The sequence below is a fragment of the Urocampus carinirostris genome, chromosome 1 (assembly GCF_059441175.1).
Source record: "Urocampus carinirostris isolate Australia breed hairy pipefish chromosome 1, RoL_Ucar_1.0, whole genome shotgun sequence".
In the NCBI taxonomy this organism is placed as follows: domain Eukaryota; kingdom Metazoa; phylum Chordata; class Actinopteri; order Syngnathiformes; family Syngnathidae; genus Urocampus; species Urocampus carinirostris.
The window spans coordinates 66,239,731-66,259,054 of record NC_142349.1 but is presented as its reverse complement, the minus strand read 5'-3'; the positions used below and the strand labels follow the sequence as shown (position 1 = coordinate 66,259,054).

The 19,324-nt window shown below is 39.6% G+C and overlaps 1 protein-coding gene across 3 annotated transcripts in view; it reads right to left on the bottom strand.

Moving 5' to 3' along the window:
• Positions 1–19,324, bottom strand: part of st3gal3b (ST3 beta-galactoside alpha-2,3-sialyltransferase 3b) — a 59,234-nt gene that overhangs the window by 5,351 nt on the left and 34,559 nt on the right. For all 3 annotated transcript variants that reach the window (XM_088348903.1, XM_088348913.1, XM_088348921.1), the window contains 2 exons: positions 3,399–3,545; positions 1,534–1,680 (listed from right to left, as the gene is read on the bottom strand). In XM_088348903.1, coding sequence (XP_088205029.1) covers positions 1,534–1,680; positions 3,399–3,545 — 294 coding nt within the window. The remainder of the gene's footprint in view (positions 1–1,533; positions 1,681–3,398; positions 3,546–19,324) is intronic.

Genomic DNA, 19,324 nt, shown 5'->3' with positions numbered 1-19,324 from the left:
GTTGGTTGGTCGTATCCCTTAACCACTAGGAGCACAATTTCCTGTTGTGTGTCTTGGGCAAGTACAGCTTGGTGGCGCCCATCCCCATTTACTTAGAAAATTTCAAACAACTTTTTTTATGAAGTAACGGAAATGGTTACTTCCCCCTAGTAACTTGTTACTTTGACTATAGAGTAATTGTGTTACTAACAGTAACTAACTGATTAACGAACTAGGAAGAGAAAGCGGATTTTTTTTACTTCTGGGTGGATGCTGGGTGACCTCTCACAGCGCCACCACATGCCGGTGGCGGCAAAAAGCACTACAGTAATGTCCTGTACGAGCGTCTGTACTTGTATAGTGACAATCAGGGTTGGGTAGGGTTACTTTAATTTGATTACTTTCAATTACTTTTGGATTACTCCAATACCAAATATGCTAAGAAAAGACAAAAGAAACTCAATATGAATAAAATGACTAAATTTTGTGCAGGCTTGGGGAGTAACGGAATACATGGAACGGCAAAAATGATGTTGGCAAGCTGTTTGGATTGATTTTCATTTTGTTTCTGTCCCATTTTATGTTAGTTTTGCCAAAGATCAAAGAGATCAAAGCCAGGAGAGAAAGCTTACCACGTGTTGTGAGTCATCATTTTATTCATATTTAGTTTCTTTTGTCTTTTATTAGCATATTTGGTATTGGAGTCATCCAAAAGTAATTGAAAGTAATCCAGTTAAAGTAACCCTACCCCACCCTGATGACAATCTAGGCCAGGGTTAGGCAACCTACGGCCTGGGAGCCATATATGGCTCTTTTCATGAGTACATATGGCTCAGAAATAAAATGTAACTATTGCACATCTCTCTGTGGCGTTCCAAAGTCAAGTGATTTCGTCCCGATTTTGGTCCATATAAAGCCGAAGCAACTTCATGCAGAAGTTTGATAAGAAACCATTTAAACTGATAAATACAAACGCTGGCAAACAACTTTGATTGGGTGAGCAGTACAGGTGGGCGGATCCCTGCACACAGCGCAAGGCACTTCCTTCTCTCTCTCTCGCTCAGTGCAGTCTACACCGAAAGTGAATATGACGATATGTTTGCAGTCATTTGTGACATTTTTACAAAAGAACTTTGCATGCACATTGTTTTGAAACCGTTATTAAGGACAAATTTCATGGAAAAAAAAATGGCCTCAACACTCTTAACTGAAGGTGGAAGACAAATGGTAAAAGGCATATTTACATCGATTTGGGACACAGGATTTGGCATGATTATCATTTCATACATTTGATGAAATCATCAAATGACACACAGTGAAATAAAATATGCTGAAGAATTAGCTTTTGTCTAGAGAGCGTGTTTGGCAGTTTTTTCAAATTTGTCTGAAAATATATGATGTGACTCTCTCAATTTCTTTTTAACACATTTTTTGCCTTTATAGCCCAAAAAGGTTCCCGACCCCTGATCCAGGCCATTCATTCATGAGAACAACCCAAACTATCAGAAGTCATTATTTCATCCAATGATTAATCATCGCAGCCGCACGGCTTACCTCTTTGATAGCAGACATCTTGACGGTCTCGTAATAGTGAAGCGGCGCATGCGGCGTGTTCATGTCGTAGCCGAAGCCGGCTACCGCCACCTCGTCGCAGTTGTGCAACGCCATGGTGATGGCCACCGTGCCCAACGTCGGAATGTTCTGCAAGCAAATACATACAAAAGTTTTCGACCCGTTTCACATCCTACACGATTTCCTTCCGTTTCCGGCTAAACTCGGGTGACCATTAGCGCCGTGACCCCCGCTGCGTCACGATGATCTCCAGGCCTGAACCGTGCTTCCTTATCGCCTCGGGCAGTCTCGGATGGAGTTAAGGTTTTGGGGATTTGTCCAGATTCTGTGTGTGTTTTGTTTAAAGAAGAAAGAGTGGGAGGGAGGCTCCGTTTAAATCATTACCCTGATTTGCAAGCCCTCGGGTGAGGTGGACCTAAACAAGCAGCTGGCTAGTCCCCTACCGTGCGCTCTAATACGTTAATTTACGCCGACTGGCGCAACCAATCAAGCTACTCCTTCATTTCCACGTAGAAAAACATACAGTGTGATGGTCAAAAGGAGAGACGGGAAGAAGATCAGAGTAGGGAACCTCGCGGGAATCGAACCATGCACAGAAATGCAGGCGCGCTAATACGAATGAGCACTCCCACATGTTGAACACATGTCGGGTTCACGAAGGGGGTGTTCCGACGGCGCCCGATTGAAATTCACTTCTCAGAGTTACAGGCACGGACACGTAAACAAGCGGGGTCAAGCACATCAATCAACAAATGGGTCAAAGTCCAATGCAAGAGATTGACTGCCATATTATTTCGCTCTTTTTGGGATTCATTGTTTTAATCGTCTGCTTCTATCTTCGGTGTTTTTCGTCCCATTTGACAACTACACTTTGGATTACTTTCTATCCTATGGTTATGGGTTTTAAAGCACAAAAATGCGTTTATTCGAGGAATCAACTCCTTACCTTGAAGAATCCTCGTGCCGGCGTGTTGAGGGGGCCCTATCGTGGATGGAGAGCCGGAGCTAGCTAAGCAGCGTTATAAGTCTTCGAACGCGAAGAAAGCACACACATCTTTAACCAAGAGAAGGAATATGTCTGTAAGCCATAGACTATCAGGATATTTATCAAGGAGGTGATGAAAGCAACTCCGTCTGCCAAGGGCGTAAATATCCACACAAGTGGAAGTTTTAAAATCAGTTATAATACACCGCATCCTCCCTCTTTGGCATCCACCCACTAACTCCACTGTACCAGCTTGTCACATCACACCAAATTTTAATTTAAAAAAACTTTTCCTTGATATGTATATTTATTAATAATCTTATTTAATCATATACCCATATATTGCATACAAGTACTACTTACTATTTCGTTACTAATGTGTAACATGCATATAAAATTTTAATGTTTTTATCTAGGATACGGAAGGGCTTGGACAGTGTCAGCTAATTAACATAGGCTTTCATTACCCGGCATATGACAATTTCCCCTGGGGATCCCCACCTCAGAAAATACAATTGTTGTATTCCGGGGGTCTACTGCACGGCTGAAGTAAAGATTCCCCTCCAAACCATGGCTTCATGTGTATTCATCGACTTACCCCCACAACCCTATTTCTCTCCTTTGCTTTCAAAGATTCCTCGCAAAACCAGGTGGGAGCATTTTGCTCCCCGACGACTGCCAACTCTCGATCACTTTAGGAAGGTGAGTATTTTGGCTCTTCCCTGTGATCCTAAACAAATTCCTTATTCGGTCCTTCCACGCAGATAAGGGAATTATAAAGCCATTTCCGGGCGTAATTCGGCTAATTCTCGACTGCTGGCTCACCGCAGAGCTGCGGGTGTGCGCCTGCGATACGACTCACCCCTTTTCCCATCATGCCGTTGTTAATGGGCAGGCCAATGAACTGGAAGGCGGCCTCCTGGATGAAATGCGGGTTGAGGATTCTCATCTCGCTGGGCTCTCGGGGAACGTGCTGGGCCACCGACTTCCAAAATCCATCCGTGCCGCGCTGCAAGGACATCAAAAGTATTGTTATATTAGAGCACATTTGTCAAACTCCCGGCCCGCGGGCCACGTCCGGCCCGCCATGTTATCATATCCGGCCCGCAAGACCATTTTACATGATTGTTATTAATGACCCGTCAATATGAACAACGCCGTCTCACCCCTGGACATCATATTCTGACATTTTAGTCACTGTACCTATTCCTTCATATATGACGAATACTGTACTATATACTAGGGGTCGGGAACCTATGGCTCACGAGCCAGATATGGCTCTTTCTATGAGTACCTATGGCTCAGAGACAAATTGAATTGCATGCAAATTTTCTCCATTTCGTTCAAAACTTGAGCCATTAATCCTGTTCAGATACACGCAAAGCCAAACCAAAGCTGAATTGCAAAGCAGTACTTTTCTGAATATATAGGGCACGTTTTCGCGAATAGATTTACAGTCAAGGTGCCACACAAAATAAAACTCGTTTTGGCTGTACAACGCTAAAGAATCCTTCATATAAAAGCTCACTATATAGTCTGTGTTCAGTGTTCATATACTTTTTGATGAATCCACGGAACCAATTGTAAATACGCCAAAACACCGGAAGAAAACTTAGTTATTTGATTGGGTGAGTGGGAGGGACGGGTGGAGCTATGCAAAAAGTGCAAGCACGCCCTCCCATCTCTCGCCCTACTCCGTCTGCGCCAAAGGTAAGCACGTCAGGCTCCCTGTTCGCAGAATGTTGGAACGTTTTTACAAATTAATTTGTGTAGCATTTTCATATTTTTTCTTTTGACAGAAGATATTAAGGAGAGCAAAATCTTTTGGGATATTTAAGTTTTTTTAAATACATACATTGACATAAGAGCAAAGGAATTTGAATGTTATTTTAATGTTAAGTGGTTTAAGTTCCAAGTTGTATAATTTGACAAGCTATTTTTATTTAGAGCAAAATAATAAATACTGTATAAGTATTTTAAAGTTTAAATTTAATATTCTTGTCTGTTTTTATTCATATTTATGTTCCAAAAACATTCAGTTTAAGTGTGTTCAATAGATGTTTATCCTGGTTGGCCCGCGATCTTAAGTGTGTTTTGAATTTTGGCCCCTTGTGCAATTGAGTTTGACATCCCTGTGTTAGCGGCACCAAACCTTGAAAATCATATTGTAAAATGTAGCAAGAGAATTTAAGAGCACCATTTAAGTCGAAAGTGGTTCTTGGATAAAACTAAACTGCACACCAAACCTGCTGTAAGTGCAAGTGTCCAGCAGATGGCGCTCAGGACCATAAATGACCAAGGACCAATTAACATTGTTGGTACAAAAATGAGCTATTTTTTATTTTATTATATTTGCTATAAACTGGCATAGTAAACTATAGAAGAGTAGTATTTGGTAGCACTCATATGATACTAGATATACATAATGTATTTTGCGCTAAATAACAATCCTGTAAAAGCTGTTCTTAAACTGTTTGTTGATTATTTTGAACTATTTTGCTGATTTTAAGTACGTCTTTTATTTTACAAAAAACAATTTTATATAAAAAAAACATCCTCTTTTTTTGTAAAAATTGCCCTTACAAAAAGATTCTTTTATGTAGATACAAATATATTAATTTTCCTCAAAAAAATGAAATAAACCAATGAGCATAAATAGGGGCAGCACGGCGGCGCAGTGGTTAGCGCGTGTGCGGCACAGTTCTGAGGTCATGAGATTGAACCTCCTGTGTGGAGTTTGCATGTTCTCCCCCTGCTTGCGTGAGTTTCCTCCAGGCACTCTGGTTTCCTCCCACATTCGAAAAACATGCATGTTAGGTTAATTGGCCCGTCCGAATTTTCCCTAGGTGTGAATGAGCGAGCGAATTGTCTGTCCCTGTGTGCCCTGCGACTGGCTGGCAACCAGTTCAGGGTGTCCCCTGCCCGGAGATGGGCTCCATCACCCCCGCGACCCTACTGAAGATAAGCGGTGCAGATAATTGATGGATGGATGAGCATAAATATCTGCAGCGGGAAGATCATAATTCACCTTGGGGAAAAAAAAGATCATTTATGTTGATGCCCATTTCAACTATATCTTAATTTTCTAAAAATATATTTTTCATTTAAAATAAAATCTTTTAGGGGGAAAATCATCTCCCAATGATAATTGTCCTCGGGAACAAACCATTATTTTGAGTAAATACAAGTATATCTTGTATTTAGTATATTTTTTAAATAAGAAAAATAAAATCTCTCATGAGCAAATTTTCCTTGTGAAAAAAATATTTTACGTAGATACATCATACAAGTATATATATATTATATATATACATATATATATATATATATATATTACTAATATATAAATATTAAATATATAATTTTCAGATAGGAAAACATATTGATGACTGGAACAAGATAATGTTACCACATTTTTATCACTACAATCCAAGATGACATTTGAAGTGCAGACACATAGATATGTCAAGGGACAGAAAGGACTAAAGAAAAGATTTAGAAAGAAGAAAAAAGCTAATAGCAGCAGATTGAATGACCCCTTAAAGTAAGAAAACTCAAACTAAACCAATGTAATGAATAATCACCAAATAATGAAAAATAACCCATTATCTAAAAGTGAAAACTGTGGGGATTTTGTAACAAACAGAAACATACTAAAAAAGAGGCAACATTATTTGTGAATTCTTTACAATGACAAATTAAAAATATTCTATTTCACAAATACATTTCAAGCATTTAGAAACACCCAAAATGTAAGCACCTTTAAAACCGTGAAAACACAGCATTAATATTCAAGGATTTCAAGCACTCGTACGAACCCTGGGCTATGCTAGAACTTTCACCTGAAGTGACATCAAAGCTTGAATATGTTGTTTCAAAGGAAGTGATTCAAATCACGCCTTGACCTGGGGGCATTGTAGACTCTTTCTTTTTTTTATGCGGCATAATCATCATTAGTTGACAAGGAAGCCAGACAGAAAATTTCAAATCAACGGAATGCACTCACTCTCGTCAGATTTTTCAACAAGAAAACTCTAGAAAAAGTCCAATAAATGTTTTTTTTTCGGACTATAAGTTTCACATTAAAACGCCAAATGGGCCAGAAATTTGGAAGTGCGCCTTGTAAATTCAAAATACAGGTAGTATACACCGAACTTTTCCGGTATACCATTATATTTGAGCAATGATTAATCAATGGATTATCATCACTGGCCCAAAATCGCAACACATAGAATTCAACGGGATTTGAACTCGGGTCCAGCAGTGAGGGTGCCAATACTTGACTACTGGACCACCAGTTGATCAGAATATATACAAAAAGGCATTAGAGATGATCTCATTATTACAATATTTTATTAATGGGGCCAGTCACACTGATTTGCATAGTGCATGTTGTTCTTTTCTATTTTTACAATTTTGAAAGAGCCATAAAGGATCAAAAATAGGAAAATCAAATATGTCCGGAGCAACACAAAAATTAAAAGCTGTATGCAATTTATTTTTTGTTAAGAGAAAAGGTGATTCACAAATAAAAGTCATTCAGTATTAAATTCTGATGAAAACCATTACAGACGCTGCCCTGCTTACAAACGACGATTGTTCGAAAGTTGAATTTGTTCGTAAGTTGCTTCAGTGCGATAATTTGTATGTTTAAGGTTTGCATAAGTAACCTGTATTGTTTTGTACTCAAAAATAAACTTTTAATAAAATAATATGCTCTGTAGAGATAAATAAAGTTGAGTTTAACTCACTTTTGGAAGATGAGCTTCAAGAGTTAGGCGAATTCCTCCTCCATGGTGAAAAGTGGCCGAAAAAAAGCGCTACAACCATTTTCTCAACCGCATCAAGCTTCCTTATTCCACTTTCATTTCAAAAGAAATGTCTCGCCTCTTTTTTATACTTTACACCAACCATATTGAATGGAAGCACGAGATATTAAACAACAAAAATGTCAAAGTTCTTAGCGGGCTGGCGATACAGTATAGTATGTTTACACACAAACTGGGAAGAGGAAGCGGATTTCTTTTTCGGGGTGGGTGCTAGGTGACCTCCTTACAGCGCCACACTCCAATAGCGGCGGAAAGAAGGACTACAGTACTGTCAGGTACTTTGAAAAAGGTGCACACAATACAAACTCTAACTATATTTTGCAAAAAAAATGTTCGTATCTAAGGTTTTTCATAAGTCAAATGGTCGTACGGAGTGTCTGTACGCACAAAAAAAAACATGATTCCCTCCACAATCTTTTTTCCATTTTGAAACATTTCTTTAAAATCCACTAGGGGGCGCTTTAAAGAGCAAGCAGCTCTACAGCCGCAAGTTGCTGACCCCTGAATTAAAGTCTCTCCACTTCTTTACCTGTGCGTCAAAAACGTTGCGAAAGACTAACATAAAAAAAGTCTTTCAACAAAATACTATACAAGCTCTTTTATGAACGTATTGATGCACAGATGGAGAAGTGGAGAGACTGTTTAACCTATCAGAATCCAGAATAAACTGCAACAATGTAAATCAGTGCTTCTGGCAAAGAGTAAAAATAGTGTGATAATGAGATAAACTCTAATGGCTTTCTATATATCACTTGTGCCATTGGTAGTTTTGTGGTCAGCGTTCAAGTGCTGTTACAAATAATGTTTTGCGATTTTCAACAGCAACAATAATCGATTATTTCACTATTATATGCCGTATGAATAAACACGATAGCCTTTACTGTAGTCTCATTTTCATGGAGGATTTCTTCATTTTACTCATGTTGAGGTTTTTGAGTTTTTCCTTGTCCTCGTGTAGGTTTTAGATCAGGGGATGGTGTCATAAGTCTGTGGTTAGCAATAATCTGTGGTCTGTGCAGCCCTTTGAGACTCTTTGTGATTAAGGGCTGTACAAATAATTGACTTACATAAGCAGGGGGTGGGATGAACTGACCTTTTAGGCCAGCTCAACAGAGGGGGAGTTAAAAACTTTGAATCAAAAGCTCAAGTTTAGTTGACTGACACTTAAAGCTACTCAAACGGGTAGGATTCTTAGATTAAGACTCTCAGGTAGAAGACTCCAGCTGACCTGCTAGGTTGCTGTGACCGTCCTTTCGTGGTGTATTACTATTTAAAATCACTCTTGCACACATTATCTAGTTTGAACAGGTTACGACCGTAGGCACATGGAAGAGGCCGTGTTGCCCACTCTCTCTGCGTGGGAGGGCAGCCAAGACAGTATAAAACTAGGCACTATCTTGAATAATACAGCAATTTTCTGCGTTATGTTGTAAACAGCTACATGTGCATTCTATCTTTCTGGCATCCAGTTGGAGGATTTTATAAATTTGACTAGAAAGGATTTTATACAATTGAACACAAGTTACATTTATTGAGAGCAATGAAGATTTTCACTGAGTAGGCTTCGGGTCACGCTGTTTCAAATACAGAATATTTCGACAAGGGAATTTTGATGACAGGACTCTGACGGAGGACGGCAGGCGCTGTTTTGAGAACAAGGCCCTGATGACTTAGAAACGCTCGGTGTTGTTTTGGTTAATTCCAGACATTGCGGCGCTCTTCTCAGAGGTGGTGGAGCCCGGGGGGCTTCATTGGCGCGCCCATGGGAGGAGTCGGCGCGCCGTTGAGCAGTGAGAGGATGGCCAATTAGAGGAGAAGCGAGAGGACTAGAGAGAAGGCTTGCCGGAGATACCATCAACACTAATTCGGCTAAATTTGATAGAGTTCACTTAGTTAAATTGTTTAAGAAATTAAATCTGCCCCCGTGTGGAAATGCCGGTCTCTTGTCCATCTTTTCCATCAAGAAACGAGCGTGCATTGTTAGGTGAATGTAGGTTGTGTTTGGTTAATGGAGTCAGATAACTAATTCAAACAATTTGGTAAACGGTACATTTTAATATTTAATTCCCAACACAGTACAAACTAAAGGAGAATATGCAGTCTCCTGGCCAACCTTTCACATCTTATACAGTGTTCATTTTACCTCTAAAAAGTGATGAGTCCCGAGGACTCGACATACTCAAAAATCTATGGGTCCCTACAGAGATCTATGGGTCCCCAAAATTTAGAGTTATCGAGGTTGAAATTGTAAATCGGTGACAAATATATAATAAAAATCTATATGTTCATTCAGTTTTAATCATCAAATTATTAATTCATTTTCTGCATAAAATTATTGTTGGTCTTTTTTCATTTTCTCCCTTTTTTCTTAACTTCATTATACAACATAATAATTCGTAATATAATGCATCAAAGCAAGTGAGCCGTTTGAGAGCCGGCTCTTTTGAATGAGTTGAGCCGAAAAAGCCGGTTCTCTCAAAAGAGACCGACTTTTCACCACACAACTCGAGATCGGCGTGCAGACGAAAACTCGAACAGCGTGACCAAAACAACATCTGCCTGACGAAAAGTTTGGAGTGCGGTAAATCTTTGTTTAAAAAAAATGTAATCGGGTAATAATGACAATTTTGTGTCCAAAAAGTTGCGTCCCCGGGACGCATGTTGATTTGAGACTATGCGCCCCCAGCAAAAATGATGCGTCTAGGACGCAGGAACTAGAGGTAAGATCGGGCCCAAAAAAAGCACCCGAGCCCGACGCAGGCCCGAGGGGTATTAAACCCGACCCGGACCGAGACCGACTAATTAACTGGATTTGCTGGCCCGGCCCGAGGGGGCCCGAAATTACATATTTTATTTATAAGGAGGGGTGATTTATGATAACAAATTAAACTCTGCCTTTTGTTACAACATCTAGGCCTAAGTTAAATAAAACTGTATAAACATTTACATCTTTTATATTTCTGTGTCTGCACTGCAGATGTTACATTAAGCGACAATCTGTCATTGACGGGTTTTTTTTTTTGAGGTAGCGAAAACATTTAAGGGCGTCCGTCATTTTGACGACTTGATCATTGGGCCATAATCCACAGCAGCAGTAGTAGTACGTCCTTAAGATTTTAGCGCGGCACTATCATTGAGGGGGTGTTGACGTGTTGTGCCCTTTTCCGACTCCTATGCAAATCCCCCCCCCCCCCCCCCCCGATCGTATTCTATATAAAACGCTTATTAAAACAATAAAGCGAGCTAATTATAATAATTGGGAGATCCTAGTCTATATAAGCGTGATTTTATTCTGCAAATTGCGTTTTTTAACGCGGATGAAAATGTCACCAACGTCAATGTACACTTCCGACAAAAGCGATCGTATTCTATATAAAACGCTTATTAAAACTCTTACCAGAGTGCGTTTTCCTCGTCAGTTCTCCTCTCGAGTTTATCCTTAACTTCTTGTTGGTCCGACTCCATATCGGGGATACCAGGCCAAAAACACGCGAATTTGCGGAGGGGAAGATTATTAAGAGGACAGCATTCACGTCACGTCACGTGCACAGAGCATGCTCTGGCTCCGTTAAAAGCAATTACAGCTCCTTCTCCGTTTTATCCAAATTATTTATTTTATAACAAGTATTCCTTGGTCTAGTATCCATACATAGTTTAAGTATATATTTTTAATGAACATATATTTATAATTATTACTTAATTAAAAAAAAAAAAAAAAGCAGGACCGAACCCGACCCGACCCGACCGTATGACTGACATTTCAGGCCCGACCCGGCCCGAAATTGCCTCGGGTTCGGGTTCGGGCTCGGGCCATGAATCTTAGCTCTAGCAGGAACGCGGGCAAACGAGAAAACTGCTTATAGTCTGGTGCGCCTTATGTATGAAAAATATTTGAAGAAAGACCGTTTTTGGGGCTGCGCCTTATAGCTCAGAAAATACGATAGTCTTATCAATGTCGACTGACAAATGATGGGAAAACAAAACGGCAGCGTGTGATCAACCTGCCTGATCATGTGACTTCTTAAAAAGAATGAAGCGGCCCGGATCATCATAAGATGTAAATGGCAATCACCTGTTCAAATAGCGCCCGCTGGGTTACCTTTGATATATTCATGCATGGCTGTGTGCATTGGCAGAGACAAACAAGTCTGCTGGATCCAACAACAGTGGCGGCTCTTTTGCTTTTGGCAAGCTGTAACAGGATCGATGGCTCATCTCTCCAGTCAACACAGCTTGTGTTTGCCAGAAATCTATTTATCAATGCGGAGATGTGTATACATCTTAGTTAAGTTGAATAAAGACGGTGGAGCATATTTTCCTTTATTCCAAAGACAGAGACGAGCTAAACGGACAAAATACACGCACCCTGACTTAGCACCGCAATGACCCGGAATGATAATGGAGCAATGTGTCAGGGGTGGAGAGCCCTTTCATGATCTTCTTGTAGGCTGCCAACAATTTATCCCGAGAGCAATTTCTCGCCCGCAGCTTGCTAGACTGAAGTCTTGTAAATAACTATAATTTAGTAATATGTGCCATTCAAAAACAGCTTGATTGCTAAGCATACCAATAACCAATAAAATCCTGCTTAAAATTAAAAAAAATTCAATCTGCATGTTATATTTAGAAAAAAAAAACACGTCTGAACAATCATTTTTATCTGAGTCATTATTTTTAATACAATAACATTATACAGCTTCTGTAAACATTTTTCCTAAAAACCATTGTTGGAGAGACCAAGGAGCTCTCCTTTATCAATCAAGAACTTACAATAGTGACTATGTAGTGACAAGATATTGTAATAAAAACCATAACACGGACATACTATGGTAAATATTGCAGAAAGTGCATATAATTATGAGCGTGTTCATTGTATGAAAACAAGTCATTTCTAAATGTTATAAAAGTGCTCAAATACTTAATGTCACACATGCCTTGGCCCAAAAAATATATATCACTCATTCTTATTAAGTGGCATTACCAAAGCTGTACACATTAGTGGATATAATAAATTCAAGATATATCCATCTATCAATCTCAACTCGTATATAAAACCCTACTTGGGTGTGTGTGTGTGTTTTCGTATGTAGCTTATAGGCTTCAACACGGCTGAATCAAATTTTGTGAAAATGTACACAAATATACTTCAGGCCTCTGAGAGTGTTTTTAGCTAGGTTTCGTGTCAAGGCAATGAATACCCTCAATGTTGATAAACATGTGGCTTCGTTGTGGAAACCCAAAGTCCCACCCTACAAGGCAGGCTGTACCTATTGCGTGAAGTTATGAACCACCGTTAACTCCTGGTACACGCCCTGCGATCAATTGGCTCCGGCAGTGTTCACACCTAAGCTCAATCTACTAAATACCCAGGGAGCTGTATTTAAGGACAGCTTTCCAGAGATAAGAGTAGATTTTCAAACTGGGGAAGAGAGAGCACCAGTCCTCCCAAAACTCTGGGATAAGCAGCCAGGGTTTGAATCTTTTTTGGGGAAGTAAAAGGAGTTCAGTTTTGTTTAGAGTGGTGAGAAGTCAGAACTGGACGAAACGCTGATCTTTCAGGGAGCACTGGAAGGCAGGCCTGATTTAATTTTAAGTCAAGTCAAGTCATTTTTATTTGTATAGCCCTTAATCACAAAGAGACTCAAAGGGCTTCACAGGTTATTACACAGACTATTTTTTCAGACTATTATTACACCATCCCCTGATCTGGAACCAACATGAGGGCAAGGAAAAACTCAAAAACCTCAACATGAGGAAAATGAAGAAACCTTGAGAAGGGACCGCACATCCCCCTTTCAGGATTACCAGACAGCAAAGGATTTTAACTGTTTGCACCTACCACAGGAAGCCTACCTTGGATCGAAGAAGAACCTTCGTTTTTTAACGGTCATCCCCCATTTCCCTGAAACATTTTGAAGTATTCAATAAACCTTTTGTTCGGATCTAGAAAGTTGCCTTTTGGTTGTGTGGTTCCAAGTGTGAAACCTGCCTTTGATTCCCCAGGTTGCTACATCATGTGCAAACGGCTCTGGAGGTGCATGCGGCCATGTGTCTCTTTGGCACTCCCAAGTGGCTCCCTAGTGCTTTTTTAACAAACCACGGGCTATTTTGCTTGTAAATGCATAGATGCTGATGCACAGACAGGAAATTACATCGGGCGAATATAACCTTTAGCCAATTATACCTGTAGAGGTATAATCACATTTATGGCGACATTCCGCTAAAGAAGCACAAAACTGCAGTATATGTACAGTACACTGCATTTCTAGTGTCATGATTAAGCGACTCGTTTGCAGATTGCGTCCAGCTCTCAATCTCAAATCCAAATACACGCCGAAAAAAAAATATTAAAAAAAAACCAATGTACTTACTCACATTCAGAAACCAGAACAATCACAATAGCCTGAACTCATCCTGAACCATGTGACCGATTATGGCTGAGCTCTTTAATGCTTTGGGCAAATCAGGCTCATGCAAGCACTGGTTACTTCCATTTTCCTCTATGCTTCAGAGACATGGACCCCCACAGCAAAACTGAAAAGGAAATCAAGGCCATGGAGATGCGATGCTACAAGAAACTTCTGGGCATCAGCTACTTAGCCCATGTGAAAAACAAAATCAGAAGAACTCTTGTCAACTGTGCGCAGACATAAACTTCTGTGGTATAGTCACATCACAAGATCATCAGGACTGGCCAAGATCATTCTCCAAGGCTCAGTCCAAGGAGGCAGGAGGAGAGGAAGACCCAAAAAGAACTGGCCCGACAACGTTAGGGAATGGACAGGTGCCAACTTTGCCACGACCCAAAAACAGGCCAGGAACCGTTAACAGTGGAGAAGTCCAAAGGTGCGTCCTCATTGGTGCCCTGAAAACCCAGGCGGTTAAGGGATCCGTGGACCGTAGAGACGAGACAAAACCAATCCGCTACTACTTCTGTATAAAAATCAAAATATATTATAATGACAAACATAAATGCTAAGAATTTTTCTAACAAGATTGTCAGAGAATTAAATAATATAGTTTAGTATTCAGTGATGTATTATGGAATTGAGTAATATAGTGTACCACAAGCACTATATATATATAAATATAATGTAATGTATAATGTAATATAATGTATAATAATATATATAAATATAATGTACCACAAGGTAAACTCAAACAGAATTCCTGACAGAAAAGATTACAAATGTTTGAGATACCCAGGAACCAAATCTCAAAGCAAGCTTCCACTCCATTACTAGGAGTTGAGTAAGCATTATTAAAAAGGTTAAATGCATAGCTGTGTAAGACTGAATAGAAGGAGAAAGTCCAGTGAGAGTAGCGGTCCAAAAGCTTTCACAAACAGCCTCAAGGGAACAGGATGTTGCCTCCACTTGGCTTGACTGCTTAGCCCTGTGTGAGCATGTTGGACAAGACAATCACTGCGGGCCGGTAGCATTTTGCTCACTGGCAGGATGCAGCAAAATTGACTGAGGATCCGAAGAGGCACACATACTCCAAAAGTGGACAGAAAAGTTCCACTGTAATCGGAGCTTTGGGTGGCATCAGGTCTTTTGAGGAGGCGATCGTTTATACTCTTCAATAGTTTACAGTTTAATAGGTCTTTGGCATGAGTCAGTGTATGAGTGTATTTTTCTCTAAAGTAAAACACCTGTGAAAACAAGCCAGGAGTTGCAAAGTAAGACTGCAACAACACCAATATTCATGCGCAACTGTATGAAAATGTTTAAATTTGACTCGCTCTAAACTAGAAAGCTTACTTTCTCACATGTGAATGATGGCTGAATTTCTAGTTGAGAATGGCAAGTACAAGTTTGTCCATTGATAGTATAAACAAAACAATTGTACCAAACGCAAGAAAAGCATACTGGGGGTTTTGGTTTTAGGACCAGATTTCATAACACTCAAGTCACCTTCTTGCACCTTAACTCTGAAAAGACTGGAATGCTAGTTACCTATCTTTGTGGAAGTGCACCTTAATTGGTTTTAAACACTTTAAAACCCTTCCAAGTTTAGTTTCCCTGTGTCAACCACAACACAGGATTTAGAAAACCTTTAGTTCATTTGTAAGGAAAATCATGGCCATAGAAATAATCACTTAAGAGCTTAATGCTTAGGATTAGGGCGAGATATCGTCAAAGGGCGGGAAGACCTCGTATAAGCCATTAGAAGTGGGGGATCAAACGCGTTTTGTAGGAATGAAGGCTTGAGTGAATGAGTACTAAAGTGGAAAATGGGCAGCAATTCAATATGAGAGAGTGAATTGTGGTCTACTAAACAAATATATACAAATCTTACCCATTTTCAGGAATACATTTTACTAAAATCAAACAGGTTATAGTGTTTGGACTAAATGATTATTGTGATTTAAAAAGAAAAAAGCACACACACATCATTACCCTTGCTATGGAATATTGCCATAACCAAACCACGATCAGACAATTATTAAGAATAAGGAGGCGATTAGAACAACAAATCTTCTATGGGCATGAAGATGCTCACAAGCTTTAGTTTTAAAATCAGTTTCAATTTCAACCCGACATATACTCCAACCTCTGCATCCACCCACTAACTCCACTGTACCAGTACAAGTCACGTCATACCAAAGGTAAACATTAGGTTTTTCCTTCACATGCATATTTATTTTAAAATGACTTCATCATGTACATGTATTTTGTATGAGTAGCACTTATCTTATACCAATTTGTTATTTCAATGGTTGTATCCGTTTGCCAGGGGTTTGGAAAACATTTTCTAATTTCCACAGGTTTCTATACCGCGTCATGACAACTCCACCTTGTGATGCCCACTTCAAAGTGAAAAAATGTCATATTGTGGGGGTCTACCGTTACTTTATTAAAAGTATAAACTGATCCTAAGGATTCAGACATAAAATAAGTGCTAAAAACGTGAACTATCAATTACTTGCATTCTGAACTGAATTTCAGTCAAATAATTGCCAAGCACTAAAAAACTTGGGAATCACTTTAACATTATGCTCATATTGCAAAACTAGCATCAGTGGTTGTGGCAGATGGGGTATTTCTCCATGTTTTTTGACTAAGGTTTTCCTAGTTGGACAAAATAAGACTGCCATAATATTATAAATCTGACGTCAAGTTGCCTTTTGAGGAATGAGAGCCATGACGGACGGCAAGAGGCACCTTCGTGGACAGAACCAGAATGAGCATTTGAGTTGAAACAAATATCAATAAGAAGAATATCATCACAACTTTTTATGATGGGGATTACCGGCAAAGGTTCTAAGCTCGATTTGGAATTATATTGTATCCCTTTTAATTAAGTTTTTTGCTTTTCCTTTTTTGGTCCTTTTTCCTGGCTTTTAATTTTTTTTCTTGCTTTTATCTTTTTAATCGCTCATTTTTCTTCTTTTCCTAGCTTTTATGTTACAGTACATGCTATTAACTGTGCAGGAAATGCAGCAACAGGAACAAAAAGGATTTGGATCTTGGTCCGGACAGTTCCCTATGTCCAAGAATAAGCCAAAATATTCAGAATATAACCATATATTGTTTTTGGCAGGTTCATCCCAAGTGCTTTCCTTTTGTTACTGTGTTGTATCATCAATGTGATTTTTAGGTAAGTCTCCAAACATAATGTGACATCTTGAGTTTTTCCTTGCCATCATGTAGGTTTTAGATCAGGGATAGCTGTAATTAATGATAGTCAGTAGTCTGTAATAGTCTGTGGTCTGTGCAGCCCTTTGAGACTTCCTGTACAAATAAACATGACTTGACTTGAATAGAAACAAAAAACATTCATGACAAAAAGAAGGTGCCCTCGATTCTTTGACAAGCCAACATGGTATAATTTTAAATGCAAGCCATGTGAACCACATACTGAGGATGTGGTTGGTGAGAGTGGTGTTTATTATGGAGTGGCACAACCACAAAAGGTGGATTCCGGAAGGCGGACTTAAGTCGTTTAAAACCGAAAACCGAAAACTTTGAAGGGCTATCAAACACAATTTCTGCCGTTCGGATGTTTTAAGTGCAACATTTATGCTGGCCAACTGCTTGAAATAAAAATGTATTTTCCTAAACATCAAATATAACATGTATATTTGTTATATTTTAAGGATTTCGAACTAAAAAAAATTAAAATACCGACAGGCAGCTCTATCAACACAGAGTCATATGTTCAGCATTAAATAACTTCAATTTTTTAAATTCTTAGTATGTTTTCCCAGCAAAATATGATTTGTAAACTGACAAGTTACACAGTGTTCACATCCTGTGCTGTGATCAGAGGGAGACCACCGGGCACTTCAGAGAAATACACATTTAAGTAAATGAACAGGAGTAACACGATACTAAACACTCAAACCATTTGCCTACTGCTTGTTGTATAGAATTTACCATTACTGTTTAAAAATATGACCGCGTATACAAAACACTTTTGGTTTATGAACACCGAATGCAAACCGAGGGTAGGACAATAAGTAAAATCATTCGTCATTCTCCTTTTTGAGGACTACATGTAAATAACACTCAGGTCATGTCCAGGTTTAACCACGCAGTAGCATTGAAACGAATAAAAACATAAGAACGGCATATTGTGAATTATTCTTGGGGTAAAGTCTGTGTCGGTGAGATTTGATAACTTTTCTAAATGCCTCATGCTGTCTTCTAAGGGATGGGCAGGGCACCCGTATGATGCGGCAGGGGTAAACCAGTGAAAGCTGTCGAGCCCTGCTGTTGAACAGAAGAGTGTGTTGTGTCACCCTGACCCGAGTGACAGTTGCTTTTTTGTGTCCCGTTTCATCTGGAGGGACAAAAGCGTGACCAACTTAGGTGCAGAGGTGCCTAACATGTTTGGGCATTTAGGTTGGCCATGGTCGAAAAATGTTTGTGTGTGCTATTTTTTTCCGTTTTTTATTTTCTTTGTTATTGTATTTGTTTGTCTTGCTGTCGGTCACCCGTCTTGAGGGATATGACCAAGGTAGATGGATAGATAGATATATAAATGCCTAATATATTCTCTTTTTAGCCAGTCAAGACAAGCTCGGTGACCAGCGGCTAAGTGAGAAAAATGAGAGTACAGCCTTATACTGTACTTTAAAAAGATCCGACAGCAGCTTTCATAAGCACAGTAAGGAATGAAAAGGCCCCACACATTCCCTCTAGCTGTTATTCTAAAGGTTTTACAAAGAAAAAAAAAGTAAAAAAAAAGAAAAAAAAAAAGAAAAAGAATGTTATAAAGCAGTACAAAATGACTTGAAAGCTTTCTCGCTGGTATGGCATTTTCTCCACCATACGACGACACCAAATTATTTTGCTTGCCAAAAAAACATAGATAATTCAAACTATGTCGTGTGCGAACATACTATTGTGTAACCTTGACTCCGATTTACCATCCTTTTCTTACCTGAGAATGGATTAATGTCGTATCTAGGGGCCTTCTTTACTTAATACATTCTAACCATTCTAAACCTTAGATGATGTGCTATTGAAACAAAAGGGTTATATTTGCAAAATCTGTGCACTTTTACTAATTCCATACGTACGGCAACGGGAGAAAATGGTTTGTAATATATGTTTGTAAATAGCAGCTCGTTGAAACGCCAAAAACACGGTTCAAAAAGATCAATCATCTGTCTTTAAGGCCCGGTCACACAGCCTTTCGCGTCTGTATCGCGGGTAAAATTTTGCGATTTTTTTTTTTTGCCCGTGGTTGTCCGCGGTGGAAAATGTGCAAAATTGGCCGGCGACTGTTCCGCGTCCTTATCGCGGGTAACCGCGGCTGCATCGCTGTGCCGCCCGCGGTTACCCGTGGTCTAAATTTTTGAGCAGCGCAAAACTTTTTCGTGCGGCCAACTGCGTGTGAATTTCTTACCGCGTGTAAAGCACAACTGTATCACGTCTGTATCGCGATCTCAAAGCGGTCTGCTTCACGGGCAGAAATTTCTGGCCGTGATTCAGCCGCGACACGCCCG